The 26,411-nt window shown below is 39.7% G+C and overlaps 1 protein-coding gene across 1 annotated transcript in view; it reads right to left on the bottom strand.

The window, feature by feature from the left end:
• Positions 1-286: 286 nt before the first annotated feature.
• CFAP58 (cilia and flagella associated protein 58) overlaps positions 287-26,411 on the bottom strand; it is a 59,678-nt gene continuing 33,553 nt past the window's right edge. Inside the window, exons 15-18 of the mRNA XM_067299555.1 lie at positions 24,998-25,102; positions 7,673-7,792; positions 5,510-5,643; positions 287-1,301 (exon numbers count right to left, since the gene is read on the bottom strand). Of these exons, the coding sequence (XP_067155656.1) occupies positions 1,181-1,301; positions 5,510-5,643; positions 7,673-7,792; positions 24,998-25,102 (480 nt within the window). The 3' untranslated portion in view covers positions 287-1,180. The remainder of the gene's footprint in view (positions 1,302-5,509; positions 5,644-7,672; positions 7,793-24,997; positions 25,103-26,411) is intronic.

Here is a 26,411-nt window from a genome sequence, read left to right as displayed (position 1 = left end):
CCAGTCCCTGATGTAAAAGCAAAGTAGATCCCTGTCGTATTTAACTTGATTCCTCTGAATTAAACACTTCCATTAAAAGTTTCCCACAGTAGCTTTAATATTTAGTTATGTATTCTACCAAAGAAAAAATCAAAATCTTTGCAAAGAGTTTTTTGTGCATGTGAAATATTTATCAGCATATCTCTGTGGACAAGTATTTTTATCCCCCAGGCTGGGAAAGAACTTCCATGTACAAATCAGTTTCAAAACATTTTATTTTACAGCTAGAAAGTTTTCTATACTTCAGCACCTCATGCAGTGACTTTGTTATTTCACTTGTTAATGAATGATAATTAAATCTCTTTTGGCTGAAAAGGTTGGAGGGCTCCTGCTGTATTGCAAAAACAATTTCTGAAAGTTACAAAAATGCCCAAGTGCCTAGAAAATAAAGAGTAAAGTTTGTCATGTTTTGAGCCCAGGTTTCAATCAGAAGGAAGGATTTATACGAGAGAACAGCATGTTCCAGACAGTGTGTATCATCTCCCTGGTTGAACAGACATAATTATGTCACTTTGTGTCTATCAGAGTAAACAGAATCGCATTCTTAATAATGTACATTGTGGCCACAAATTTCCTTGATCTTACTAACAACTGCAGCAAATACTGAATAAACCAAATTATATGTTACCTGCACAAAGGGCTGTTACATGTGCACATTTAGGTAAAGAGTTGTCAATTTTGGATTTGCTCAGTAGGCTCGGGAACACCTCGTTATTAATTTTTCTTCTTTTCTGTTTTCTCATCCCTTTTAGATGCTTTGAGTCAGAGGATAAATGGAGCAAGTCTTTGCAACAGAGGTGGATAAAGGGTAAATAACTCTACATATTAAGGCATTTTGTGGTGTTATAATGCTACATAAAGAGATACAGTATTGAAGAAGAAATATCAGCATGGGTTTCACCACACAACTCCACCAGTGCAGGCTTCTGCTGGCATTGTAAGGGCAGAATTTGGTCCACAGTTGGTAAACCCAAATGGCATTAATTCTACTATCAAATGCCTTTTTCTGAAGGCAATACAGTGATTTCAGAGGGAAAGATGATTCTGGATTACTTTTTAAATTATAATTTCTCAAACATCGCAACACAAATAGAGTTTAGCAAGGAACTGGGAGAGGGAATGCAACGAGGTGAGTCCGTTCTTAAGCTGTAACATTGGGAAGGGGTCTGCTGAGAGCAAAGCCCCCTCCAGTGAAGCGAGGAACATCAGGTCTGTGCCGTGGAAACTCAGACTCCATGTCAGTCAAGGATCGTTCCTTCTCCCTTGAAATAGAAACAAAGAAAAGGAAAAAAATACATTTTTCATTCCAACTGTTTAGAAACTAAGGAAATCTGTGTCCTCCAAAGTTTCTTTGATGCAACCATGCATCTAGAGATCATTAAAAAATTGTTGATTAAAGCCTGTTAGGCTAAACCACCAAGACTAGGTGTCTGTTTGGATCTAATTACAAGACTGCTGATGTTTTTTGGAATTATTAAAAATCAGAAACAAATGAGCTCTCTTAATGCTAGCCCCAAAATGGTCAGAGCACCTCATTAGAACAAGTCTGTGCATGAGCTCCGTGACTTCAGATTTCTAATCATCATCCCATTCTGGCAAGTATACATTTGTTTTCAAACAAACAGCTACACTCATCAAAGGCGCGATGGGAAGATATTTTTCCTTTGTTGAATTTTAATGAATAAATACTGTTATCTGTCTTCACATTTTAACAAAGTTCTAGTGATAATTATCCTGCCTGCTACATTTGCAGAAAACCAACACGGTGCTGTGTGCGCACTGGTAGCCCCAGGAACCAGCTCTGTCTGAGCACCTGGGAGGGCTTGAATTTGGTGGCCTTAAGAGAACAGAACAAGGGGTCGCGGTCTCCTCTCTAATGAGGCTGGTGAGGTAAGTACAGCAGAACAAATATAAAGGACAGTATTTCAAACTTGCTGTGATATATCTGGAGGTTTCAGAGCTGGGTCTTGAGATATTTATAATTAACCAAGCGGGGCTTTATGAAGTACTAGTTTATCTTAACAGTAGTGGTCTCAAGGCTTTACAAAGGAGGTCAGTACCATTACTTTTATTTTACAGGCATTGAGACTGAGACACAAACATGAGTGCAACTAGGCTTTTGCAAAATTTAGTCTTGATTGATCAGCGTCCTCAGTCCCCCACAGGGGAAAAGACTTCCTAGAATTAGTGTTTTTTAGTTTGTCCCTCAATATTACCATCTGGGGGGGAGAGAAGGAAGCTCAGAGAAACCCTGTATGATGACTAGCTATGCAAGGTGGCTCAGATGAACTTAAACATAAAAATCATTTGTAAATGTTTTAAACAATATCAATGTAGCACTAACAAAAGGGCCAGCTGACAGGACTAAGAACTAGCATGCTACGCTCATCCCGTCACACCACTGGACTTCCAACTTTGGGGAGAGAAAGGGGTCGAGTCCCTGCTCATTCTGGCGCCAGGCTCCCATGGAGACAGCTCACAGAGGTGCTCATGGGTACGGAAAATTTTGTGCAGCAGAACTGTGATGCAGAATTAATGCGCAAGCAGCCAGGTGCAAAGCTTCTCAGTTACTACTGACATTACTCAGTATGGTTATTTACATGAGTTGGGCTGAAGCATCAGGTCTCTGGTGCAGATTTAAGCTAGCTTCATAGTTTCTTACCAGTCCTTACCAGGATCAAACTGACATGCAGGTGCTAGAGGCAACTAGGAAAAATAACGAAGCAGAAAGGGAGCAAGAAGCAGAAGAAGAGAAAGGGGAGAGTGAGGAAAAGAGTGCCAAAGCATCTGGGAAAGCTGACATTCAGAATCAGAGAGCAGAAAAAGAGGATTCCAAATTCACAAGCAAAATTTCAAACATTGGATTTTCAGCTTGAACCCAAAACAACGCTAAATTCGTGTTGTCTCTTATTATATTCCTTCAGCATCCCATGGAAAACTGCATTAGTTCAGTATCAAGACTTTAAATCACAAACCAGAACTGTCTTGTGTGAATCAATAAAAGCTTTAGATGATACCTTTGTGCAGGGTTATCTGAGAGTATAAATTCTCTTTCATACCAGTGTAGTCAATAATGCTGCTACACTGTTGTCCTTACAGGATCCTCTTTTTATCAGCAAAACCAGCCACATTTATTACAGACATGGTGTTAACATTAGCCAGTGTGATAGAGACCAAGTCAGTGGTTACCTGTCATTTGGGATTTAGAACAACCTGAGATTATAAGAACCAAACAGCCCTGGCTCTCTGGCTAGCGTCTACACGCCAGGCTTTGCCATTACAGCACAGCCTGAGGCTGGGAACGGCGCAGAACGGCTGCACTTCAGGGGGTGAAAGACTCCTTGGGGAAGGGTCTGGCTGCAGAACTGGCTCTCTCTACTGCAGGAAGCGGATGAAATGCCATGCAGAGAAAGCAGTTTGGAGAAGGGCGACTGCATAACACGGTTGTTTCTGTTTCACTGCTGCTGGGCAACACAAACAGGAGTCTAGAGACTACCGAAGTTGCAGTTATCTGGGACTGATGTGCCGAGTTATGCCTTGGGAGGTACATATCCTTTAAAGCAGGATGTGGCCTAACAGATCTGTCTGGAAAACACCACAGCGAGGGACAGCTCAGAGCACAAGCCCAGCACCTGGCTGGCTCTTGGCTGCCTCACACCGAGCAGAAGTGTGAGCCAGGGCTGAGGGTAGAGTGCTGGTAGCTTCTGAGCCAGCGGTGGGGGGAAGGAGATGCTGTGGTCCTGAAGAAGCATCATCAACAGTATGCAGATATATTCCCAAAACACAGGTGTTACAAAGACATCATGCTCACAGGACTGCAACCATGCCTGCCTACAAGCAGAACAACCTGTCAAACTGAACTAAAGGCAGAGATACCCACCCTGACCCTATAAACAGTGTGATGAGTCTGGCACTAATTGACCCACACCAGGAAATTCCACTCACTATGGATAATCAACAGACCCAAGTTCAATCACTATCATCTCACACAATATTTTGAGGTTTTTTTAAAGCACCTATGTCCCCAACAAGGTGTTTGATTCAATAGTTATGACAGAAACTAATTTAGGTAAGATATAACAACAAAACATTGGTGAATTTCTTCTCATCAGATGAACAGAAAGAAACATGAAGCCAGGATCCAAAAGCAAACATTAAAACTATTGTGAAGAGGATACTTAACTGCTGGAAATGGATTACCAGACATTATGGTAGCCTCATGTATTGATCCTAGAGCTCCAGGAAGGCCATTAGTACTGCACAGTTGTTGCTAATTCCAGACATTAAGGTAACCTTACGCAATTTGCAGATGGACAAAGGTCACTGTTTATCACTGACTATTTTGCTAATTCAGTCATCAAAACTGCTGGCTAAAATATGATTAAGAAAGAAATGGATACAGGCAGATTTGAATTACATTCAGCAACACACAGAGCTGTGGTTCTTAGTGCATATGAGGAAGGGACAGGCTGAGGAAGCAGAGTGGAAAGACAAAAGACATACACAGAAAAAAACGGTAACAAATCGTATCAGCTGACTGCAGAAATCTGAGAAATTTCTCTTTAAAAGGAAAAGTCAAATAACTCCATTTTCAGAAGTGACTAGTAATTCTGGTGGCCCAGACTGGAAATTCATTATCAGAATAGTCTCATCTCTCAGCCTCTTCAAATTAGGCCACTCTAATGGATCACAAGTTGAGTAACTAAGATCCTAGTCATTTTCTTTTAATTGAGAGAAGGAGCTGAATGCTCAGTTGTGGACTGAGAGTGACAGGGAGGTGCCATCAAACTTCCACTGGTTACAGGAGAGACAAGAACTTCCTACAGAAAAGTTCTTACAATCTCCCTTCAAACGAGTAGGAAGTTGGACAAAGCCAGACTACAGGCACTGCCCACTTTCCTCCACCTGAGTGTAGGAAGAGAACAAGAAGTGGATGGGGAAAGTCCTTCTCCTCTGCAACCACTGGCAATGATATCCAGCCTCAGAAGAGGATACTCATCAGTCCCAGCGATGACATTACTCTTACATCAGGATTATGTAGTTGCCACCTGAAGAAAGGTTATCCCCCCATATAAGGTGTTTCATTTTAATAATGTATTTCATATTAATACTAACTTGTATAATGCATTGAGATCCTTATAATGTTTGAGGATCTCTTGTTAGATGTGAGAGATCAGACACTATTCTGTGTCCTCTGGGCACCATCTCATTGGCATGAATAATTTAACTGGACTGTACAACATGTCAGACACAGCAACATTGCTGCTGTATGTTTTTGTCCTGAGCATGGATCAAGATAAATCTAAACAAGACTGAAGTAATATGAAGGGTTACATTCAGGAAAATGAAACAATAAAATTATATCACCTCAGTCAAATTTGGCCACGTTCTGATCAAAAGGGTAATGGAGAGTCTAAAAAATCAGGCTTATGCAGAGAGATGGATAGACAAAATTGTTATTGCCCCATACCTGGCCTGTTGTTCCTTGCGTTTCTGAGCCAGATATTTCTTTTTCACATTCAGAAGCTCGTTGGCAAGTCTTTCAATTTCATATTTGTATTCTTGGCTCTGCGATTCATACATATTCAATTCTGAAGACAAAACCTAACAAATGAAAGGCAAAAAGCAGAAACAGAAGATGTTAGTTTCACATACAGGTAAGTTTTACAGGCACTTCTTCCTTTCTCATTCGACCATATAAGGCATCATCGTTTCCTAGCACATCTCATCATGATGTTTCATTTGACCACCTCTGCCCCTCTAAGGACAGTTTACAAAACTAAGGCTATGCCATTTAACTACAATAAAACATGTAAAATATACCCTAAGCATCACTGGAATAGTATTATTAATACATATAGTAGCCTTTAATACTCTGGGACACAAATCTAGATGAAAACACAAAATTAAGGGCTTAAAAAATAATAAGGCAGGAACTTTAAAAACGTATGTGTGTTCACTTTTAACAAGTAATGTTTTCCTAGAATTTCAATATCTTAATTTTGCATTTCTGATGTAAATCATTTACAACAGCGAAAGCAAAGTAATGGCAGATTTGCACAGTTTGAAGAAAACTGTGGTATTTAAAATGAAAGTTCTCCAGTATAACAAGACAGAATTGAAAGTTATGATGTGTAATGTGAACTGAACATTTAAAAATGCCTTAAATGCTTGCAATGGAATTAGAGTTGTGCTTTCTATCTTTTACCAGCTAGGGAAGAGGATACCAGTGTCTAGACTTTCAATTAATAGAGCAACTATTATGGAGAAATCTTTCCACCATCTGCCTTTCTGGTCATTATTAGTGTTTCTAACTGATGGTCGATTTTAAAAGTATATGAAAAGTCATCATGTTCTACAGCATTAATGTAAAGCTTTTGTACCACCTTTCTGAACCATCTTATATACTTGTTTCATGCAGACACTGTGAGACCTGCCTGGAGGAAAGCAAACTGGAACTTTACTAATGGGTTTTATTCACAGGGAATTTTATCTGAAGTAATTAAATCGACACAGGCAAAGTAGTTTCAGGCAGGGCAAATCTGAATACAATGCTGCTTCCATGTGAGTCAATAAACTTCAAAGAGAATAGGAGCATGCATAGTGTGCTCTCCTGCTATAAGAAGGAAAATAACTTGACCTGGCACCACAGAATGACATGCACACCAGTACGCTACAGCATACTGCCTGAATTACACAGTAGCAATTTACTGCATTAAGGACAAATGGGAACCGTATGGAAAACTTCAAATCACATTCAGTTTAGCTAAATTTTGGCTTCTATTTTACATTTCGTTCATTGCTTTTCTCTTCCACGGAAAGCTAAGAAGATTTGCATAACAGGCTCTTTGTTTCCTAAGGGCCCATCTGCTCCTGCATTTTTTTCTTCATGGTTAGTATAGACATGATTATGATGCAGTGAACAGGAGATGATGACTTCAACAGAGGAAGGAGCTGTAAAAGCAGATGAATTCCCGGGGAGAGTGATCTTTCATGCAGACAAGAACGAGAAAAGATCAACTAATTCTATCACAGAATCACTTTTTAATATCATGCTTTCAAAGTTTTCCATAAGGTTCCTTCAAAACCAGGAAATACTCCTCTGGTGACAAGAAGTTAGGACAGGTGACTCCTGTTATCCCTGTAAAAGGCTGCAAGTCTAATACTTGTGTATGTGTTGCAGGAGAAATAACAAGAATTTAAGACCCAGTTTCTCAGTATATTTCCACTAGCTTGTTAAAAGAAAATGAAATGCTTTTGTTTCGCTTATTACAAGACCTTAATAATTTAAGAAAAGGGAAGGAGAATAAGCCCAACGGAAAACGGATTATGTCCCAGAATATGCATGCACAAAGAGCATTCACAGCAATATGCTGCACATTAATATTCTAATAAGACTTTTTTTCTCTTTTTTAATGAAACAAACAAACATTATGTGACAAAAAGCTATTCCACCACCATTGGTTCTCCCTAGGGGAGGATGCAGTATTAACCTTATTTTCCTGATCTAATATGCTAAGGCATGCGCATCGATCACTGGAAGTCTTCTTAAAGCCTAGGTCTCCAGGATCACCAAGGATATAACTCTGCAAGCCCGGCAGCCTCTTGGCCAGAGACAGGGGACATCTCTTACCTTCAGCTGTTTCGTCTTCTCTCGGAGGGTGTGCCGGTAGAGCTGCAACTGCTCTGCTGCTTCAGGTCCAGGCTGTCGGGCCAAGACATGCTTCAATTCCACATATAGCTTTTCCTTTTCCTAAGAAAAAGAAGGAGGGAAAAGCACACATAAATGCTCTTACTTGAAACTACTATAGCATCAGCACAACCTGCGATGAAATCAACCTCACTGAAAAACGCAACTAAATCAGGAAGATATTTGCAGAAACAAATCTGCCTGTGTGTCAGTCTTTCCTCACTAGCCATAAGGTATTTAAAGTTGTTGTGATAGCAGTGGGAGAGCTCATTAAGAGAAACATCCAGCTAGTTTGAACAACGTACGAAACCCTCTTAAACGCTGTCATCGGTGAGCACGCTTTACCACAGAGAACATAAAACGGTTACTGGAAAAGTATCCGGGGTGGGAAATTAATTACTAGTCTTTTCATGAGCCACACTGCCTTATATTAAGGATCACAGCCCCATCCAACAGGAAGTGACCAGACTCAACAGAAGCTGAAACCTCAACAAGGACTGTACAAAAGAACCACTCCTTCTTCCAAACAGAATTCAGCAAAGCACATAAATATACACACATACATACATACATGTGTATATAAATGTATATATACCCATACATATATATATATATAAACCCTTCACCTTAACTGAAGGGGCCCTGGGACAGGGGAGGGAAGGACAAATAGTAACAACTATGACTAGCACCACTAACAGCAAATAATTTCCCTTTGTCATGTGTCTGCTCTTGCTTCATGTTAGAACACAATACTTGCGGGAATTGGGTATGACCATTTCCAAATGGAAAACACACTGTGGACCAACTTGCGGATTTCTGTATTGAAAGGCTGCTTTCAGCTGTGTTTTGAGGATGTCCTTTTTTTTGTCTGAGGAATAAAGCAGTGAACAAAGCCATCCTCACAGCTTTGCATATTTCAGTATTTTTATCATCTATCCTGCCAGACTAAGACTGTTATTATTTAACATTATTTAGTAAGATCCTAGTGGTACCCAGACAGCTGGCAGTGAAAAGGAGTTGACTAGAAGTTGGACCTGCAGACAAAAGACCTAAGAATTTTTAACTGAAGAGGACAAAAATGACAAGTAAGAGGTAGGATATGGGGTTATTTAGACTGGCTTTGACAAAACAGTTTTTCGCTGACTTTCTCAGAAGCTCTGTCTGCAACGCTTACCACAGAAGTCCCCTGTTGCTGTGGGAAAAGGAGCCATAACCACACAGTGCTGCACTTGACTTTGCTCAGTGGTTGAGCCAGCATTTTCAAAAAAAAGGACTTGTTATTTTGAACATGTAAAACCCTGGATATCTAATCTGTAATAGCATAAAGACTCCACAGTTTTCCGACCTTAGCACCTCCTGAAAATCACACACTGAACAGTCACAAGTTGGGGATCCAAAAATGGAAGCACTTCAAATTATGAATCACTTTTGCAAACATTACCCTCAAATTCTGAATATTCCTGGGGGTTAACCCCTTATAAATGCAGTGCAGTTCTTCACAGTTCATCTCCGGAGTAATCAAGAGACCTCCTGAGACTCAGGCTGGAGTTTGCATTGTGACAAAAATTAAACTGAGAATTCATTCTCAGTGGAGAGTTGTTAAGTCACTATAAGTGGCTTCTGCTACTACCTTTTATTCCTGTGGGTGTAAGGTTTTGCCGCAAGTTAAAAGCAACATCGTATGAAAAATCTGCCTTGTCAAAATGTGGCCGGTCAGTATTAACATTCTACCCTTGAATGTATAGCAGATTTGTATTTTGGAAGAGTGCACTGGTAATTTGGATAAATATGGAGCAGTTGATGGATTGAAGGTCTTATGTGCAATTGTTTTCCAATTTATTTCTCTCCTAACCCTCTACAAGGGCCAACGAAGCTCTTCAAACATTGTGCAATGGTGTGTATAATAACCCTATTTAGAGACAAAGCATGCAATTCTATTATAAGGAGTATCTATCTTATGCAACAGAGACTCATTAGCTGTCCAACATATATTGTCTCCATAATCCAGCAGAGGCAGAACCAGCTGTCTTATAATGCGTATCCTGTCCTTCCCTGCTAAGCACTGTCCATCTCTTTTAAATCTAGTCAATTAATATGTCACTGGGTTAGAAGCACCATATGTCAGCAAAACATTGAAAGAAAATCCTGGATACTTAGTTCTGTTCTCATCAGCAGAAGTTTGTATTCACAGGTTGGCATTTTCTATAATCTCTGACATTTTACCCCAGGATGCAAAAAAATTTGACTTGCGTATCACATATTATGGTATTTACCTTTTAAATGAATTTTACAACAGCATCCACAAGAGTAAATCTAAGGTGCACACGATACTATCAGAAAAAAGGCATTGCTTAAACCAGGTACTTTTATCTCTACACATATAAAATCATAAAATCAGGAATGTCTGGCAAAAAAAAAAAAAGACAGCAAAAAAGAAAAAAGAAAAAAATTTGGCTTCTGCAATACTGTGGCTATACTGGAAGGACAGACAAGCTGTGCAATGTGTATTACGTGCAGATCGCTCATAAATATCCAGCTACCACCTAGAGCTCGGGATGTGTGGAAGGACCTGCAGTGTGGTCTGACACGTGAGATGTATTCAAAGAAGCATTGCTTTCAGTTGTAGCGTGTAGACTAATACCCCCAGAAGATGGATCTATGTTGCTTTTTGGAAACAAATAAAATGCATGTGCATTCCTTAAAATGTCTGAGAGAATCAAGTGGAGATGGATGGAAAGAATGTATCCTGGCCCTGACAAGGAAGTCCTAAGCTAGCAATGAAGATCAGTAGTGTAGCAGTAATTAAAAAACAAGAGGGTAAGCTTACCTGTTTGGTGTCTACTGGAAATTAGTGAACACTATTTCGTCCAAAGTAGAAGCCGGTAGGCTCCATTCATTTGTATTAGTGGCTATGCAAATAGTTTTGGACTATATGCTACATGAAATCCTACACCCATTGTGCAGGAGTAAGTCAAACCATTATAGCGTGTGTAAGACAGGTTTCCTTGACATGTCCCAAATTGCCTCCCCTCACACACACACACCCTCATGCCACACTACAATCACAACACGGATATTGCCAGAATTACAGGTTCTTGAGGTGAAAAGAACCTCAAGTCGCCAACACACTAAGATGTGTTACCCTTCTTCTTGAGGACATGAAAGAAGACTCATTAGATCTCTCTGTAACTCCAGATTCATCAATTTTAAGCTTTCATTGGTAAGAGGGATGTGCATTTCTCCAGATTAAGTCTGGGCCAATACCAAAACTTTTTATGTGATCCCTCCTATGGTAAAATTCCCATTGAACTCAGCAGGTGTATGACTGTAGGACTGAACCCATAATTTCAACAAGCTAGATTGGTTTGTGTGATTACACAAACCAAGCCAAGCCTATGGTGGAGAGATGAGGGTACATTCATTTTGTGTATGCAGTGCACACTGGGAGACTCAGACTGAGGGTTACAGTCAAACCTCAGGCATTCCAAAGAGAAATTCAGTGCCTCTGCAAATACCTGTTGTAGACGTTGTGTAAATAAAACGCCACATTATTTTTAGAACAGCCCTGCCTGTCTTAGATTTGTTCTCCAGGGGAGCTCTGAGGAGCCCACAGATCTGCCTTTAGGCTAGGCCATGAGAGTATGTTTCTGTGTCTCTAAGTCTCTCTCCCATTAATTCTGTGGGGGTTTTTTGCTGTTTTCCCCTAAATTTAACTAGCTGCTGTCTCAGCCAGAGTCCTGATTTCTCCTGGTCTGCTTGCTATGCAGCAAATTGAGAAAAATCATTTTCTTCTGTAGAGGACTGGCTGGCGTTTGGCAAATTTCAAGGCATTGATTCTTCAGGACTCCACGGTCACAAGTTTGCTCAGTCTGCAACAAGAAGAATCACTTTTGCAAGCACAACCATACTTCAAAAAAAGCTATTGCTGCTGACCAGCACAGCCCAGTTTGCTCATTCTTCCCTGTCACACAGACCCAAAGTAACACCAAGCTATTTAACTGCTTTCACAAGGAGGGAGAGGCAGTCTGCAATACTGGGATAATCCAATGCACCAGGTATTAAGACTAAAAAAATGAGACTCCATTTCATGTCATCTTCTCCCTTTCCAAGACACCAGGAAACTCCTGAAATGACCCTACTTGTTAGCAATGCCCAAGGCATCACTCTAAGCCAGAGACGATGGATGACTGTACACTTAATGAAGATGTATTTACAGCAGAAATAGGCCATGAAGCCCCAGCTTTTTCATTTTTACCAGCTTGTCTTCCTGAGTAGATAATTCAACAGATTTACCTGGCAACAGCCTTCTAAGCTAGACCTGCAAAATCCTATTATGCATCCAAGGCTCACTCTCATACAAATCAAAAAACAAAAACAAAAAACCACACACAAGAAATCCCAAACCCTTTCAGCTTTCAGTTAGAGTAAATTTTCTTTGTGTTAGCTCCTCTCTCCAGTAACTGAAGCTTTGCTGCCTTCAGCTAAAGGAAAAGCATGATTAAGATGTAGAGCAAAAGTGTATAATGTTGTATATGGTGGCAATCCCCAAAACATTTATGCTAGCTAAAAATCCTTGTTTTAATTAGTATGGGGGAGAAAGCAACACAGTAACTCTAAGTACACTACAGTTCTTTACAGCTTTGCTGAGGAAAACAAGTCAGTCAACATGCCACGGGGGGTTTCTTGTTTATTGGCATTATAACCAAAATGTCAGAGCTACGCTGAACTCCAGAGCCATTTTGTTTATGATGCCATGAAGCAGCAGAGCATCCTTGAGGGGTTGTGATCCCTGTTCTGAAGTGTTAAACAGGAGGCTGGAATCTGGCTTAAATACATATACAAATATATATATATACTTAGTCATAGTCATTTTACCTTTATAAGCAGCATGCTTTTTTGTGTGTATGTGTATATCTAATACAGTAGCTGTTGGCTCAGGACATCTATGATTAAGAGTTTTATGAGGCATAGAAAAAATAAGCATACACTAACCTTCACGAATTTTGTAACAATAGAAGAAAGTTGCCTCCAGCATTTTGAGAAATGTGCAATATGAACTTTCCCAATAAACACTTTTCTAAAACTCTTGCTGTTTTTTATCTATTTCCTATCTGTCAGCAAACACCTTTGCAAGCAGCAGTTCCCCAGAACTGCCTGTATTTTTATCATCATCTAGATACTCCTTTAACTCTCCGGTGTGAGGCTCTTATTGGGTAAATTAATTCAGGTTTGAAACAGGACACTGAAGTCCTTTCTCACTATGGCGATACTGATATTGCATGAGACACTTGGGGTTTTCCTGTTAAAATGCTGCCACCAACTTGAAAGAAAGGCTGGGACAATTTCCCTGTCTTTGGTGAAATTCGCACCACTCTAGATAGAGCTAAATGAAACTTGTCTGAGATAACTTATCCCTGCAGTTGATAATAATGCTTCTCAAGAGCAAATTTGCTTCCTTTGGCACAGAGCAGACTGCACAAAACTGACTGGCACTTTCAAAACAACTTAATGAGGGAGAAAAAAAACCTTGGAGCATCTTTAAGGTCTTCACCCTTGACTCTTATTTGTAACAAGACGAGTTGAATGCTACATTATTACCATCTTCCAGGAACAACAAAGTACAAACATTTCCAGCTTAAGTGCAATTGCAACTTATTATTATTATTCGCTAGGTACTATGGCATCTTTCTTAGGAAGTGTGTGGGAAAACAGTTTCTTTTCCAAAGGAAGATCAAATAGGTTATTTATCCTCCTCTCCCTTCAAGACCCATGAACTCTGACACACAAGGATAACAAGCTATTAGAAGGAGAAAATGGCATGGACGCCTCTTGCTAAAATAACAGCAGCGATTCCCATTTTACTATGGATATACACAAGACCTTATACAGCCGTTAATCAGAGTAACTCTTCTAATCTCAGTGCTTATCTTTTACACTGCAGAAGATGACAAATTAATTATCCCCTGTTCTTTCATATGTGTTCACAAGAACACACACACACACATATACACACATAAAACACAAGTGATGTGGTGAGGTATTCCCTGAAGCTGAGCATTACTGGTGGCAAGGCATGGATTCATGTAAATATTCCAGCTACTTCCACACCTGCGGCTTGACAGTATGGGCTGAAGCGAGCGCTAACCAACCCTCTGTTTCATCTTCCAGTGGAGACTCGTTTTAAAGTGTCCTGGGTGAGAATCAGAGGTTGACGCAAATCTTATCAGCAAGGAATCTAATATTCTGAGTGAGTGAGTCAAGAAGGCAAACAGTGGGAAACCTTTACTGAGCTAATAATTATTACATACAGGGTTTCAAGCCAAAAAAGTCTGCTCCTCAAATCTACACCATTTGATTTAAAAACCTCTGTATTATAACTTCAGTGAAACTATGCCTTTTAACTATCTAATAGCAATTTAAACTTTAAAAACATCAGATGAATCAAGTGAGAAGTACCAAGGCTCCCCTGCTAATGATTATTTGGTCCTGTAGATGGAGGCTTGGGACAGGGATTCCCAGCAGACCTGGCTTCTGCTCTCAGTTCTGTCTCTCCTCTGACAGATGACCTTGAGGGGGGCCAGAGAAACCACACAGCTGCTTCTAGAAATACCTACCTGAATGTTAGGCACCTAAATTTCTTTAATCACCTGCTTGACACAGATCCTTAAATTTCCCTTGAAAGATGGGAGCACTTAGTTTCAAGTCTTTTGGTGCTCCAGAATTGCTACCTTTGAACAGCTGTCTCAAAGTCAAGCCACCACTTAAACCTACAAATGCCTCCTGTCTAACAAGGCAGCAAAGCCTACACACATCTTTCTGACAGGATAGCAGAGACTCCCTGCATACGCCAAGCACCGCGGAGACGAGAGAGCGGTCTCCTGTCACACTTTGGATCCTATTAAGAGGCAATAGCACATCTAAGAAACACACACGGCGATTCTGAAACCATGACTGTTTTACGATACGGCCTCCCTCTGACTGTAATTAGAGCTAACCTCCGGTACGCTTCTCACAGGTCTTTGTCAGCTCCCGCTGCCTGTTTCTTAAAATTCAGAGAAACAGGACTAAAGACAGGGGAGAGAGAGAGGGAATCCTGATATTCATATAAAAACAACTTTCAGTGCCCAAGTATGTTGTCCTCCGTTTAAAATTACATCTACACGTACTAAGCCAGGCACAGGAAGGCTCAAGCTCCTCTGCCCCGTGCTCTGAGCTGCAGGACGGGGAGCGGCTGGCTGAGCTGGTGCACCCGGCCTGGCAGAGTCACCCTGCGCCACGTTCATGGCTCCCACGCCCTCGGTGCCTCGTGTTCGGCTTTCAAGAGACTTGAAATAAATAAATAAAACCTAGCCTGTCCCTGTGAAATGTCTTCTTCTGTAAATAATGTACAAAATAATAAACCACCACTGAATGGCACGCTGTAGATTGTCTATATCCTGCTGCTGAGGGAGGAGCAGAACGCATTTGCCTCCATGTAAGAAAGCCTGCCAAAGGGCACACGTGAATAATAAAGATCTGCAGCCAGGTCTGAGCCACACAGTACAACATGGGCTTGCGAACGTATTGCTACACTGCTGCTGCACTCCTCCGGTATTTTAACTTCTCTAACAGCTTCTGGATGGCTGACAGTCAATATTGGATTGCTAAAAGCACTGCAAACTTTGTGCATAGCAATGTATTCAGTCAGCACAACGAGTCATTTACTTTCCCTTAACAAGATAACTGGTTGATTAATATACTTTACCCTGGGGTGCACAGCAGATTTATTTCCTTCCCAGATACATGCTGAATACAGCAATGAGGTTAGTAAACAAGTTTGTTTTCAGTGTATTTGTTATTTACTGGAACAATTCCTGAATTTTTTACTCAAGCTTTATTCTACCAAACTATTATTTAAGCTAATGACAATCCTGTCTGAGTAAGAATTTTAGGAATTGGTCGTTTTATAAAATATTTTGAATTTAATGACACAGTATGTCCATGCTCAGGATTTCTGTATTCAAACCAGATGCAAGGAATTTGAAGGAAATACTTTGGTGATCACTATTGATTTTTGCTTTTCTGATGCAGATTACAGATAACAGTGATACCTGGATACTTATGTGGCCTCCTACTTTCCGTATTAGAGTGCTGTTCAATCTTCAACATACTTATGCTGCAATACTGCTTCCAGACAGGGCAGTGATCCTCTTCCCATTCTTCAAAAAGTGCTGGACACAAACAGTTACTACATGAATTGCCAAAGTTCACTAAAACTGGAAGATACACAGAAATGAAATTCAGTCTCCCAAGCTCCCAAGAGCACCGTGTCAAGTAAGCCAGCACCTCTGGACTTTGCCTTTCAGAAACACCAGGGCTAGACTTCAGCAGCAGGTTAGAAGTGTAGGAAGAAAATTACAACCATGAACTGCAGTGTGTCTAAAGCCAACAATCTCTCCCATGCACGCTAAAACTCATGCACTGGTAGGAGATGTATTAAAATGCAGGAAACAAATCTATACTTGACATTCATGTCTCCAGGATGGGTTTTGTGTAATTAAATCAATCTTGCATGATGTGGAGGGATGGCATCTGATGACCCACTAGAGTTCTCTTTCAAGTTCCAACTCAGCTAAATATATCAGTTCTCCTAGAAACTTTAAAACCAGATTATCTATTCATGTATGTTTCCCACTGATAACCTCAAAGAGATTTTTACTCTCACTGCAACTTCCTCATCTTTGCAAATGGCATCCAAAATATTTCTGGGTAAAACACCATCAGAGCACCTGAAAAAGATACACATCCCCAGAGGTTTTTATTTTGATCCATTTTCTTCTAACTTCTTAAATAAATTTGCATCTTGCTTCTGTCCAAATCCATTTATCATGGGAAATCTGTTTTGTTTATGAGGGCAATGCAATTGCACAAAGATTCTTCCACCAAGAAATTTCTTCATCAAGAATGTTTGTTTGAGTACTAAGTAATCTCCTTTGCCTTCCATTTCCATTGCCAGATGTATTTGCACTATTATTTTTATTGGAAAACAATCTTCTTATTGTAAAGAGCAGCTGATTATCTTCAGCTGATGCCATTAAACTGATCATCACCTTTCCTGCCTAGTTTTTGAAAGAGCTATTTAAACAGACAGACCCTAAACAAAAAAAAGGGGGAGGGGGGCTATTTTCCTTTGAAGACTTTATTCTCTTCCATTTGGGATGCAACATATGTGGGAGGAGGGAAAGAATGTAAATGTCAGTATGTTTTTAAGAGCAGTTTATCATGCTGTGAGTTTCTATAGCATAGAACATTTTCTAATTCTAGATGGACTGAGATTAGAAGGGCTAAAATAAATTAATGAGCCAAGAAGTATATTCAAAATGTGCAGAAATAGAAACTAACTCCCTTCTGTGGAGAGGTAGCACAAGAACTGAGTAATCTTCAAATCACTATTTAATTTTTAAGGCTTACACAAAGCTTTCAGGTAGATAGCATAGACCCTCACAGATCTTCACATAGGTGACCCTAACCCTTCCTGATCATGAAATGGGATTACTTTCAGAACAGGGTTGCATGGAAACCCAGATAAATTGTACAGCGAATTAACACAATGATCCTAAAATCTGCTGCATGTGAATGGTTTCACCCCACTCACAGAAGCCTCCTAGATACATAATCAGTATCTAGCGCAAATGAGAAAGCAAAAAAAAATTAATTGGAACAAGAGTATCAATGTCAAAACAAAAGGGACCAGACAAATACTAATGGTACTGAGAAACCAGCATGCCAGGCAAAAAATCACAAAAAAGACTCTAATCTTCATGATAACACCAATACTAGAATACACAATATTTCCACTTACAGGCAAAGTTAAAATCCCTGAACAAAGCCCTAGTTCAGCAATGAATGTTCCGAGCACAAGAAAAGGATAAATAAAAGGACATCACAAGAAGGAAAGAACCTAAAGAAGTACTCCTGAAGGATGACTCGATGCATGAAGTACCTCCATACGTCACTTCATACTGCATTGGAGACTCCAGCTCACATCAGATCCAAGGTACTGAGCTGAAATTAATTTGACGGCACTAGCTCAGTAGACTGCTGTGCATCAAAATATTTTACTGGTAATTAGATATCTGTTGTCGGTCACTGGTTAGAACTGGGCTACAGCCAGAGTTCATGGGAACACGTTATTCTTTCATTTGAAGGAAGAACACTGATCCTTTTCAGAGTCCAGTTCTGAATCAAGGCAATTCTTACAGTGTGCCTTTGATACACCAGTGCATATCTCCGTCTGCCACTGGGGAAGTAAACTTCTTCTTTAGGATTCATACCCAGCTGAAAAACAAAAAGTAAACGTTGGGCCTGAGTCCCCATTGTATTCCTCAATTCTGTATTCTGTTCACCAGCTGAGAACTGGAATCATAAACTCAAAAAATACACTCCATCAGGTGCTGTTCTCTCTCTCTCCTCCTCCTTAACATACATAACAACACTTTGTTTTTTTAATAAGGGGAGGAAGGCATTTTTCTGCTTTTTTTTATGTCAGGAACCATTTGATCAATGGTTAAAAGTTGTGCCAGCTTAGCTTTCTCGGTGAGTGGTGTGATTTCTCCGTGCTGACATGGCTATGCCAGCTACTTGGCTATGCAATTAGATGCAATAATACTGGCAAAAAAGTCTTCTGACAACATAGTTTATTTCCTTCAGGAGCTGGTGTAAGCTAAACCAGAAAAAGGACTTTTTTTGCCAGCAGGAATGGTAGTTTTAAGGGTAGAAAAGGCCTAAAAGCTCAATATACTCACCCCTTTAATTGAGGGCTGATAAAACTGCTGGCTTCAGCCTCAAGATAGGGCACTAATCCAGGGCTTCCAGAGGAAGTAAAATCCTTCGGGAAATAGAGGCAGAAAAGAGCCCGGTCCTACTAATGTGTAAAAAGCCAAAAAGAAAACCTCTTTTTTTTATTTTTGGATGGAAAAACCCCTTCAAAAGGCCAATTTTATATATAAATAATAAAGGAGCAGTACAGAAAGGATCGTATTTTGGCAGTGGATTTTACAGTTCACCTGTAAATTTCAGTGCATACAAAGCAGTCTCCCAAACTACCTCTACTAAAATCTCTCCAAAGGCAAGACAACAGAGAAACAATAATGGGTAGGTCCAAAGAGACTGTTAAGGCTTCTACAGTCATTTGTTTCCTGAAGTGAATTGCAGTTATTTTTATGAAAATGGACAATTCTGTCAAAAAAATCCCCAACTCAGACTATCTACCCCACATGTAACATATAAGTAGGTTATGTCTTAACTCTGAGTAGAATCTATACTTGGCACCTGAAATATATGAATGCCAGCTTTGAGAGAACAAATTAAATCTCAACCATGTTGAAGCTGCACAGATAATACCTAAAATAAAACTGAACTAGACCTTAAGAATACCAAAATAAAGGCAGATAATAGGAGCGTATTCCCCGAAAATGTTCAAGTAGGCTTTCCCTAGCAGGCTGTCTATCAAAAAATCTCTTACTCAGCATTTGACCGGACTTTCCTGCGTTATGTGCTGTACAATGGAAGCTACATTCAGCACTGCGACAGCAAGGAAGAACCTAGCAGAAACCTGCTTCATGAAACTGCCAAGCTAGGGAAGAAGTGATTTTCAGGAGGGCTAGGCTCTCATGAACTGTGCAGAGAAAAATGATATGAGATTGAAAAAACATTATTTTATATAGTAAATGGATAGACAATTTTTATATAATAAATACATGGAAATAAGTCCTAATGCTCCTCCCTTACTCAGGAGAAGACTTCTTTGACTTCAGTGTGCACCTATAAACCCACCTGGCAACACACTGTTCTAAAGCAGACTTCTTTATGAAACTATAGTACCGGCTCTGAGAAATATAGATGGTTATGTATCTATTCAGACACTACAGCAACAGGCATCTCAAACAGAATAGAGCAGATCTACTATCAAGTTAGCAAAATCAGAATAAAACATCTGCCTATTTTGACTGTTTAGCTAGCGTTTGTTACTACTGCATTGAATCATGTCTCAACTTTTAATATGCTCATTCACACACCATTAGAAGTGTGGAAATGCTTTAATTCCCTTTTTTCCTGAGCAGAGGCATGCAAAAGCTAGGTAACTTGCCCAAGGTCACAGAGAAAGTTTCTTTCACTCTTTTTTCCCCTATATCTTGCAATACCTGAAATGAAACTCTGCTGATTTGTGCCAGCGACAGTAGTATCCCCTCTGCCTCTCCTACTCTCTGTCACACTGGGACCTTCAGTTCTTTGGGGGGGATTAAAACTTTGCTAAAAAGCTTGCCTCAGTACAAGGACGTGTGGATGCTATCTGGCCAGTAATCTCTGAGTCAGATATATGAGCTAATCGCGCCTTCTGCCCTTGCACTCTGAAACTATGATCTCAAGATGTTAACAGCCTTGAAAGATCACATCCTAACTCCCCAGTCCTGGCCTTCAATTGTTCACAGCTTTAAAAAATATTGAATAAAAAATGATGTATACAGAAGAACAATACTTTCACTACTGCATGCAAAGGTTAGATGAGACACAGGTGGTGGGATTTTGTAGTTGTCACCACAAAACATGCAGCTCTATCCCTTCTCCCTCTGCCTTTGCCTCCCTCCTCCCTCCATAATCAATCTTGATTGCACATGTCTCTTTTACGTTTACGACCTGTCTTCTGAGATGACTGACATCTGAGGTAACTGACATAAAATGTGAATCTTCTCACTGTTATCCATTCTGAGACGTGTAGTTGAATAAAATTCCATTCAGTGAGACATAAAATCAAATTAGAGGAGTTTGCTTTGAAGAGAAAGAACTAAATATGAAACAAATAAAGCAGAGTATAATTCGCTTTTAATGAGGTAATTTTCTAAAGCCACACTAATCATAATCCTAACAAGGTAATACAGTTATGTTGTGCATTTACTGCACATCACTGTTCATTATGCCGTTGAGCTCCAGTCACATGAGGGATTTGCCCCACATACAGAGTGAGCAAGTATCTTTATTTTTGTTTGTTTTTGTTTTTTTTCCAAGATTTGCTCAGTAGAGCACTTCTGTTTATTAATAATTATACCTTAGGGCTATAAAACATGCTTTGTCTCCAAAAAGCCAAAACATTGCTTATACCACATGTGTTCACAAAGACCTTCACCCATCAGTGAAATCCCTTGGTTAACACGCGCTGTATTTCTTCACAAAGCACTGCAGTATTATTCAATGGTGTAGAAGAGAATCAAAGAAAGCTCTCTTTTAACTGCACAAATTCAGACGGAAGGTAATGACTGAAACAAGGAAGCTGGCTAACCCTGAAATAATATTTCCTATGTGTGGCAAAAAAGCCATTGGATCTTTATCGACCATAAGTATTCAAGACCTTGATTTTGGATCTGATTTTTAAAGCGGCATTTTTCATCAACACAGCAGCTCTCAACTGTGAGTATGACCCAAGTTATAGGAGAAAGTATGACCTCCTGCTTTGCATCTACCTTTCAAAGTCTCAGGATGTCCAACCTTGTTTGGTGTATGAGAGCCAACAGATTATAGCATAACGTGCTGTGGCTATAGGCTACATATAAATCAGAACCAAGGAAAGAGTTAATAATTTATAAAACATGGGACAACTTTCTACACCTTTATTTAAGTGTTCAATTCTGAAAAGTCATTCTAAAAAAAAAAAACATTCATCATGTTGCATATTCAATATATCTCAGCAAGTGTCTGATATAAAAAACGTGCCCTGCTGACAGGTTAAGAAAGATGTTTTTGTCTGGGATTTTAGAGTCAAGCTGTGTCCCTCCTGGATAGAGTACTGTCAGCAATCTAAATTTTCTGACTGAAATGTAGCGAATCATTCTTTTAATCATGTAGCATGGATTCTAGGATGCTTTTACTGCTGCACCATTTTTAAAGAACTAACAGGCGAGAAATAGTGAAAAAGCTAACTGAAAAGGATAGGATCAAACACACATCAGGAGTAGCTGAAATAAGCAGATGCTTTTCTACAAGAATCCATATACTGAGATCCTTACTTAGCAAAAATTTCCATTTATATGCCCATCTCATCCTAAAATATACCCTATATAGACCTGCTTTTTAAAAGATTATTTATAAAAAAGACTGCAGTAACAGTCAGAAGACAAAGCTACAATACATGTGATACAAACAGAATTTATTTTTCTTACACAAACATTATGGCTCTGTGTGAGGATGCTGCAAGGTGAACACCCTACAAATCAAACTGCAGGTTGCTGACACTGGGCTCAACCACTTCCAGACATGGGTTATTTCAAAATTCCAAAGGTGTTTTTAATGTTCAGTAATACCCAATCCACATAGCTTTTTCCATATAGCTTTTTTTTAAGCCACATAACCTGCACATAGAGAAATCACAGACACAGACATTCACAAGCTTCACTTACAACAAATAACTTATTTGCCAGAATAACGGCCACACACACATAAAAACTGTTATGTATAGCAAACGAGATTAAGACAGTTTTGGAACAGATATGCGTAATGGCTGTGCCCTTGTCTCAGGGCAAAATGTGGATGAGGAGTGGGAGTGAAGACGTGTGACTTATACAAGCAAATACAACATGCAGAAAGCAGTAGTTCTCTGAACTAATAACTTTATATCCCTAAGCTCCTACAGTCTCTGACTCTGAATACAGGGGAGGTTACGCTAACTAGGAACAGGCAAAGTTGTAAGCAATTCCCACGCCTCTGCAAGGGATCAGAAACTGCACTGAACTGAACAGACTACCAGGAGCGACACGTAAAAAAAATCACGTCTGTTTGGAAGCAGAGAGCTGGCCCACAACTGTTACAGCTCCAGTGTAAAGGGACCTCCGTATTTCCATGTTATCACCTTCCACCTACCCACAGTAGCATAAAAAAAAGATTCTGTTGGTGACAGGAATCAAAAAAGAAAAGACTTCATTTCTTCTAACCACAGTAGACCAGTCGTTGGGAGGCTATGGCAGTTTAGAAAAATAACAAAAGGTGGCAAGGTGTCAAATGTCTTTAAGCACAAGGGGATTTACCAAGATTAAAGAAAAACGAATGATCAGACCTTACAGAGGAAGGCTGCTCTATACACTGGGTGTTATATTGGCCAGAGAGCAAACTCACTAAGCAAAGGCAATTATACTGAGGGGAGAAAAATAAAATTTTCCAGAAATAAGAGCTAAATTGTTGCTGTTTCCTATAATTTTAAATTTTTGTCAGGATCAAGCCCCACTCTGTACCCACTATGGGTACACGGATCAGAAGCGGACCTGGTGAAACAACACTCCTGGTGCCTACAGCTCCCTCCAGAAAGTAACACTACTGCTCTTCCTCCGTTTCCTGCTGCTGGAAGGGTTTCTCAGCCTCTCTCTCTCTCACCAGAGTTTGGAATATGATAGCATCAGTGCCATAAGTTACTAGTGAGTTTTTTTCTTTAGTGGACATGAAAACGCTTTACAAAGCAGGTGTAACGTATATAGGAAAACCAATGCAAAGAAAAACAAAACGACTTGTCCACAGTTATCCAGCCACCTAGCAGAAGAAGCTCAGATAGTGCCCTGATCCTCAGAGCCCTTGGCCAAAGACCTACCCATAGGATGTACTGCCCTTGAGGAAGGGTATCAGAGGGATTTCTCCATCTCTGGTTACCTTTCCTTACCCACTCTCCCTCTACAAAAGAGCCCTATTTCAATCTTTGTGTATGACTCCAAAAACACTGATAATTCAGAAAAGAGCTCAGAAATTTTGAGAGTGAAACCTATATACACTGAACAGACGGCAGAGCATGGCATTTCTGGCCTTTTCTTTACTGTCAGTCTCACTGAGGAAGAACTTTATTTCAGCACTTTTACCTGAATTAAGAACACAAAGGATCTCATTAACAATCCTAGATATGATACTTAAATCTCATACAGCCAAACTCTGGCTTAAGTCTAAGAAATTAATATAAAACACCATTGCTATAGAAAAGACTGCTGCATAGACAGAAAAATTGTGCCAGTGGTTAGTATGGTTAGTAACGTAGCTTCAAACACCTACCATGTCACAGATTTTCTACTTGATCTAGGGCAGGCAACTTAGTACCACTATACCTCACTTCTTCACTTTTAAAAAAGGGATAATAGCTAAATGAGAGTATAAGGATAAGGCGAGATAAGCAATGGAGACTATATACAAATCTCACAGAGACAATTGGGTTTATGCATGGGTAAAGAACAAAAAAATTGAAGTTGTTTTTGCTACATTTTGTTTAAGCTAACAAACTATTTTACTGACACCATTATAGCATGATTTCCACACTATGCAACAAAGATTACATTTTTCCAAGAAAGGCATAACAATACACTGTACCTAATCTTCAAATGAAATTGCAGATCTATTTTTCCTACAAAACAATAAAGAAGGAGAGACAAACACTGCTTCAATAGCATCTGCTGAGCTTCTTCTCAAGTCAGAATGAAGGTCAGGTCATAGTCTACACTTCAAGTCATGCTTGGGTATTTAAAACCAAGACATTCAAGTCATACTTACAGCTGCCAAACTCAGACTCCGGCTATCCCTAAAGTAAATAGGGAGGAGACAATTTCCCTGTTTGACACGCTCAGCCAGAAGCCCAAAGACAGACTTTTTTTGTTATATTTGATAACAAAATTTGCACCACAGGAAGATAGTCTCCTTGATTCCACAATATAAATCTCATTGGTATCACTAGGGTTTAAGGGACATCTGATACAGGAAAAAAGATAAGCTATCACAATAATTATTTTTCGGCAAAGTTCATCACAAAGATCTTGAGGTCAAACATGGTTCAGACAACATATCTAAACCACACACACTGTAGCATTCCTTCTGCCAAAAGCCAAACCAAGCAGAAATGAAATCAAACATGGATTTTCCTTCATGTCCGAGTAGAAACAGACATGATAAAAAGGACAAAAAAGCCTGTCCAAAAATCTAACGCTGACTTGAAAACTAATCTATGTCATGAATAAACTAAAACAAGCCTTTAATTTTATTTTGCAGAGTTATCCAAATATCAGCAACCAGTGTATAAAAATCAGCTAATCAGATGCTATTTGTTCTTTTTCAGTGAGTCAGTGCTGCCATCTAAAGCTACCTTAGGGGCATGCAAAAGAAATTCAGGGAAAAGTCAAGCATCTAAACATTTTGGAAGCACATCTGAGCAGGCAGAGAACGCAGGGTAAATCAAATATGTTAATAAGATACACTAAACTAATGATGCTGTAGTACCTGAAGGAGCAATTCTTTTTCTATCACTTCACCTGTCTTGCTGATAAGCTGCTTCTGCAGTCTCTGTATTTTCTGGATCAGCTCATAGGTACTTGGGTCACTAGCCTAGGCAAGAAGAGTAAAGCAGTGTCAAAAATTATACATCAAAAGTTGAGGTTTCTTGCTTGCAACTGAAAACCCTAAGTGTCTAAAAGTGACAAATAAAAAATGAGTTGCTGGGTTTTTTATTTTATCTCAGCGAAAGGTAAGTTGTTTGAAAAAGGCAAGTGTACATGCAATCCTGAACCTGGAATCTTTCCCTTTTGAAGATCAGTCAAAGTTCATGTTTAACACTATTAACCTTGAGAATCCTTTTCAAAACAACCAATGTAAGTAGGAATCTTTAAGAGTTTAATTCCCAAACCAGCAAAGGTTGGGAGAACCACACGGAAGGGAAGAAAGAGGAGATCAGTGTATCATTTTTAGCAGAAACCTTGACTGACATATATGGAGCAATGCCTGTGCTGCATAGTGTTTCAAAAACTTCATACAGTCTCAAGTAAGTATTGAGGAGAGGGAGATTTTTCTCTTGAACCAAAAAAAGTGTAACTGCAATACAGTCTTTGGGGACTAGTGGAGAAACTAAGAGGAAGAAATTATGGAGGTACATGGACAAATTACTATGAGGCCTTAAAGTGTTCACATTTGTGGCATCTCATTCTTCAATAGAATTAAGTGCTTAAAAAGGGGACAGACTGTAGCCCCTATACTGCTGCTCTCTATCTGCACAGCCTATATAGTCCAGGAGCTAGTACATGTCTATCTCTCCTTCTCCCTTTTTCATTCTTTGTCACATATTAGTATCTGAAGGAACCTCTAAGGAACAGACTGATAATTGTGTGAGAAGCAGCCCAGCAAAGCTTGCTTTCCCATCACTTTGTATCTTCTTATTGTATCCTCTATTGTCTGATGAAGAGCAAACTCTGACTGAAGCTCTTCCCTATTCAGAGACTCACAACACCCCTCTCCCACATGGTTTCTTTGGTGGCTCATTAGGATTAAACTCATACTGCAGTCTGTCCCTCAATAAAGGCTCCAGTGAAGTCTCTCTCACTGCACATTTTCTTGAACTTAAAAGGAACATGGTATCTTTGTGGCTCTCAATCCTTTGTCATATTTCATCTGAACTGAATCCATTCTAGTGTAACTGGGACCCATAAACACAGATGCACATACAGCACTCATGGCATCATTCCCTGAGAAAACAGGCTAAAAATTAGTTTGGTCTCCATGACCCATTCAGTCCTTCATCTTTCTACAGTGGTGCCCAAACACAGTGCCAACCTGTGACAACTGTAGTGATATGAGGATGTTTGTTCATTAGGAATTGAACCAAAACCCTATCAGGATCATTTCACACGGATTTTGCCATCTG

The sequence above is a fragment of the Apteryx mantelli genome, chromosome 7 (genome assembly GCF_036417845.1).
Source record: "Apteryx mantelli isolate bAptMan1 chromosome 7, bAptMan1.hap1, whole genome shotgun sequence".
Taxonomy (NCBI): domain Eukaryota; kingdom Metazoa; phylum Chordata; class Aves; order Apterygiformes; family Apterygidae; genus Apteryx; species Apteryx mantelli.
The sequence above is the reverse complement of the archived record's forward strand: the minus strand, read 5'-3'. Positions and strand labels throughout refer to the sequence as shown.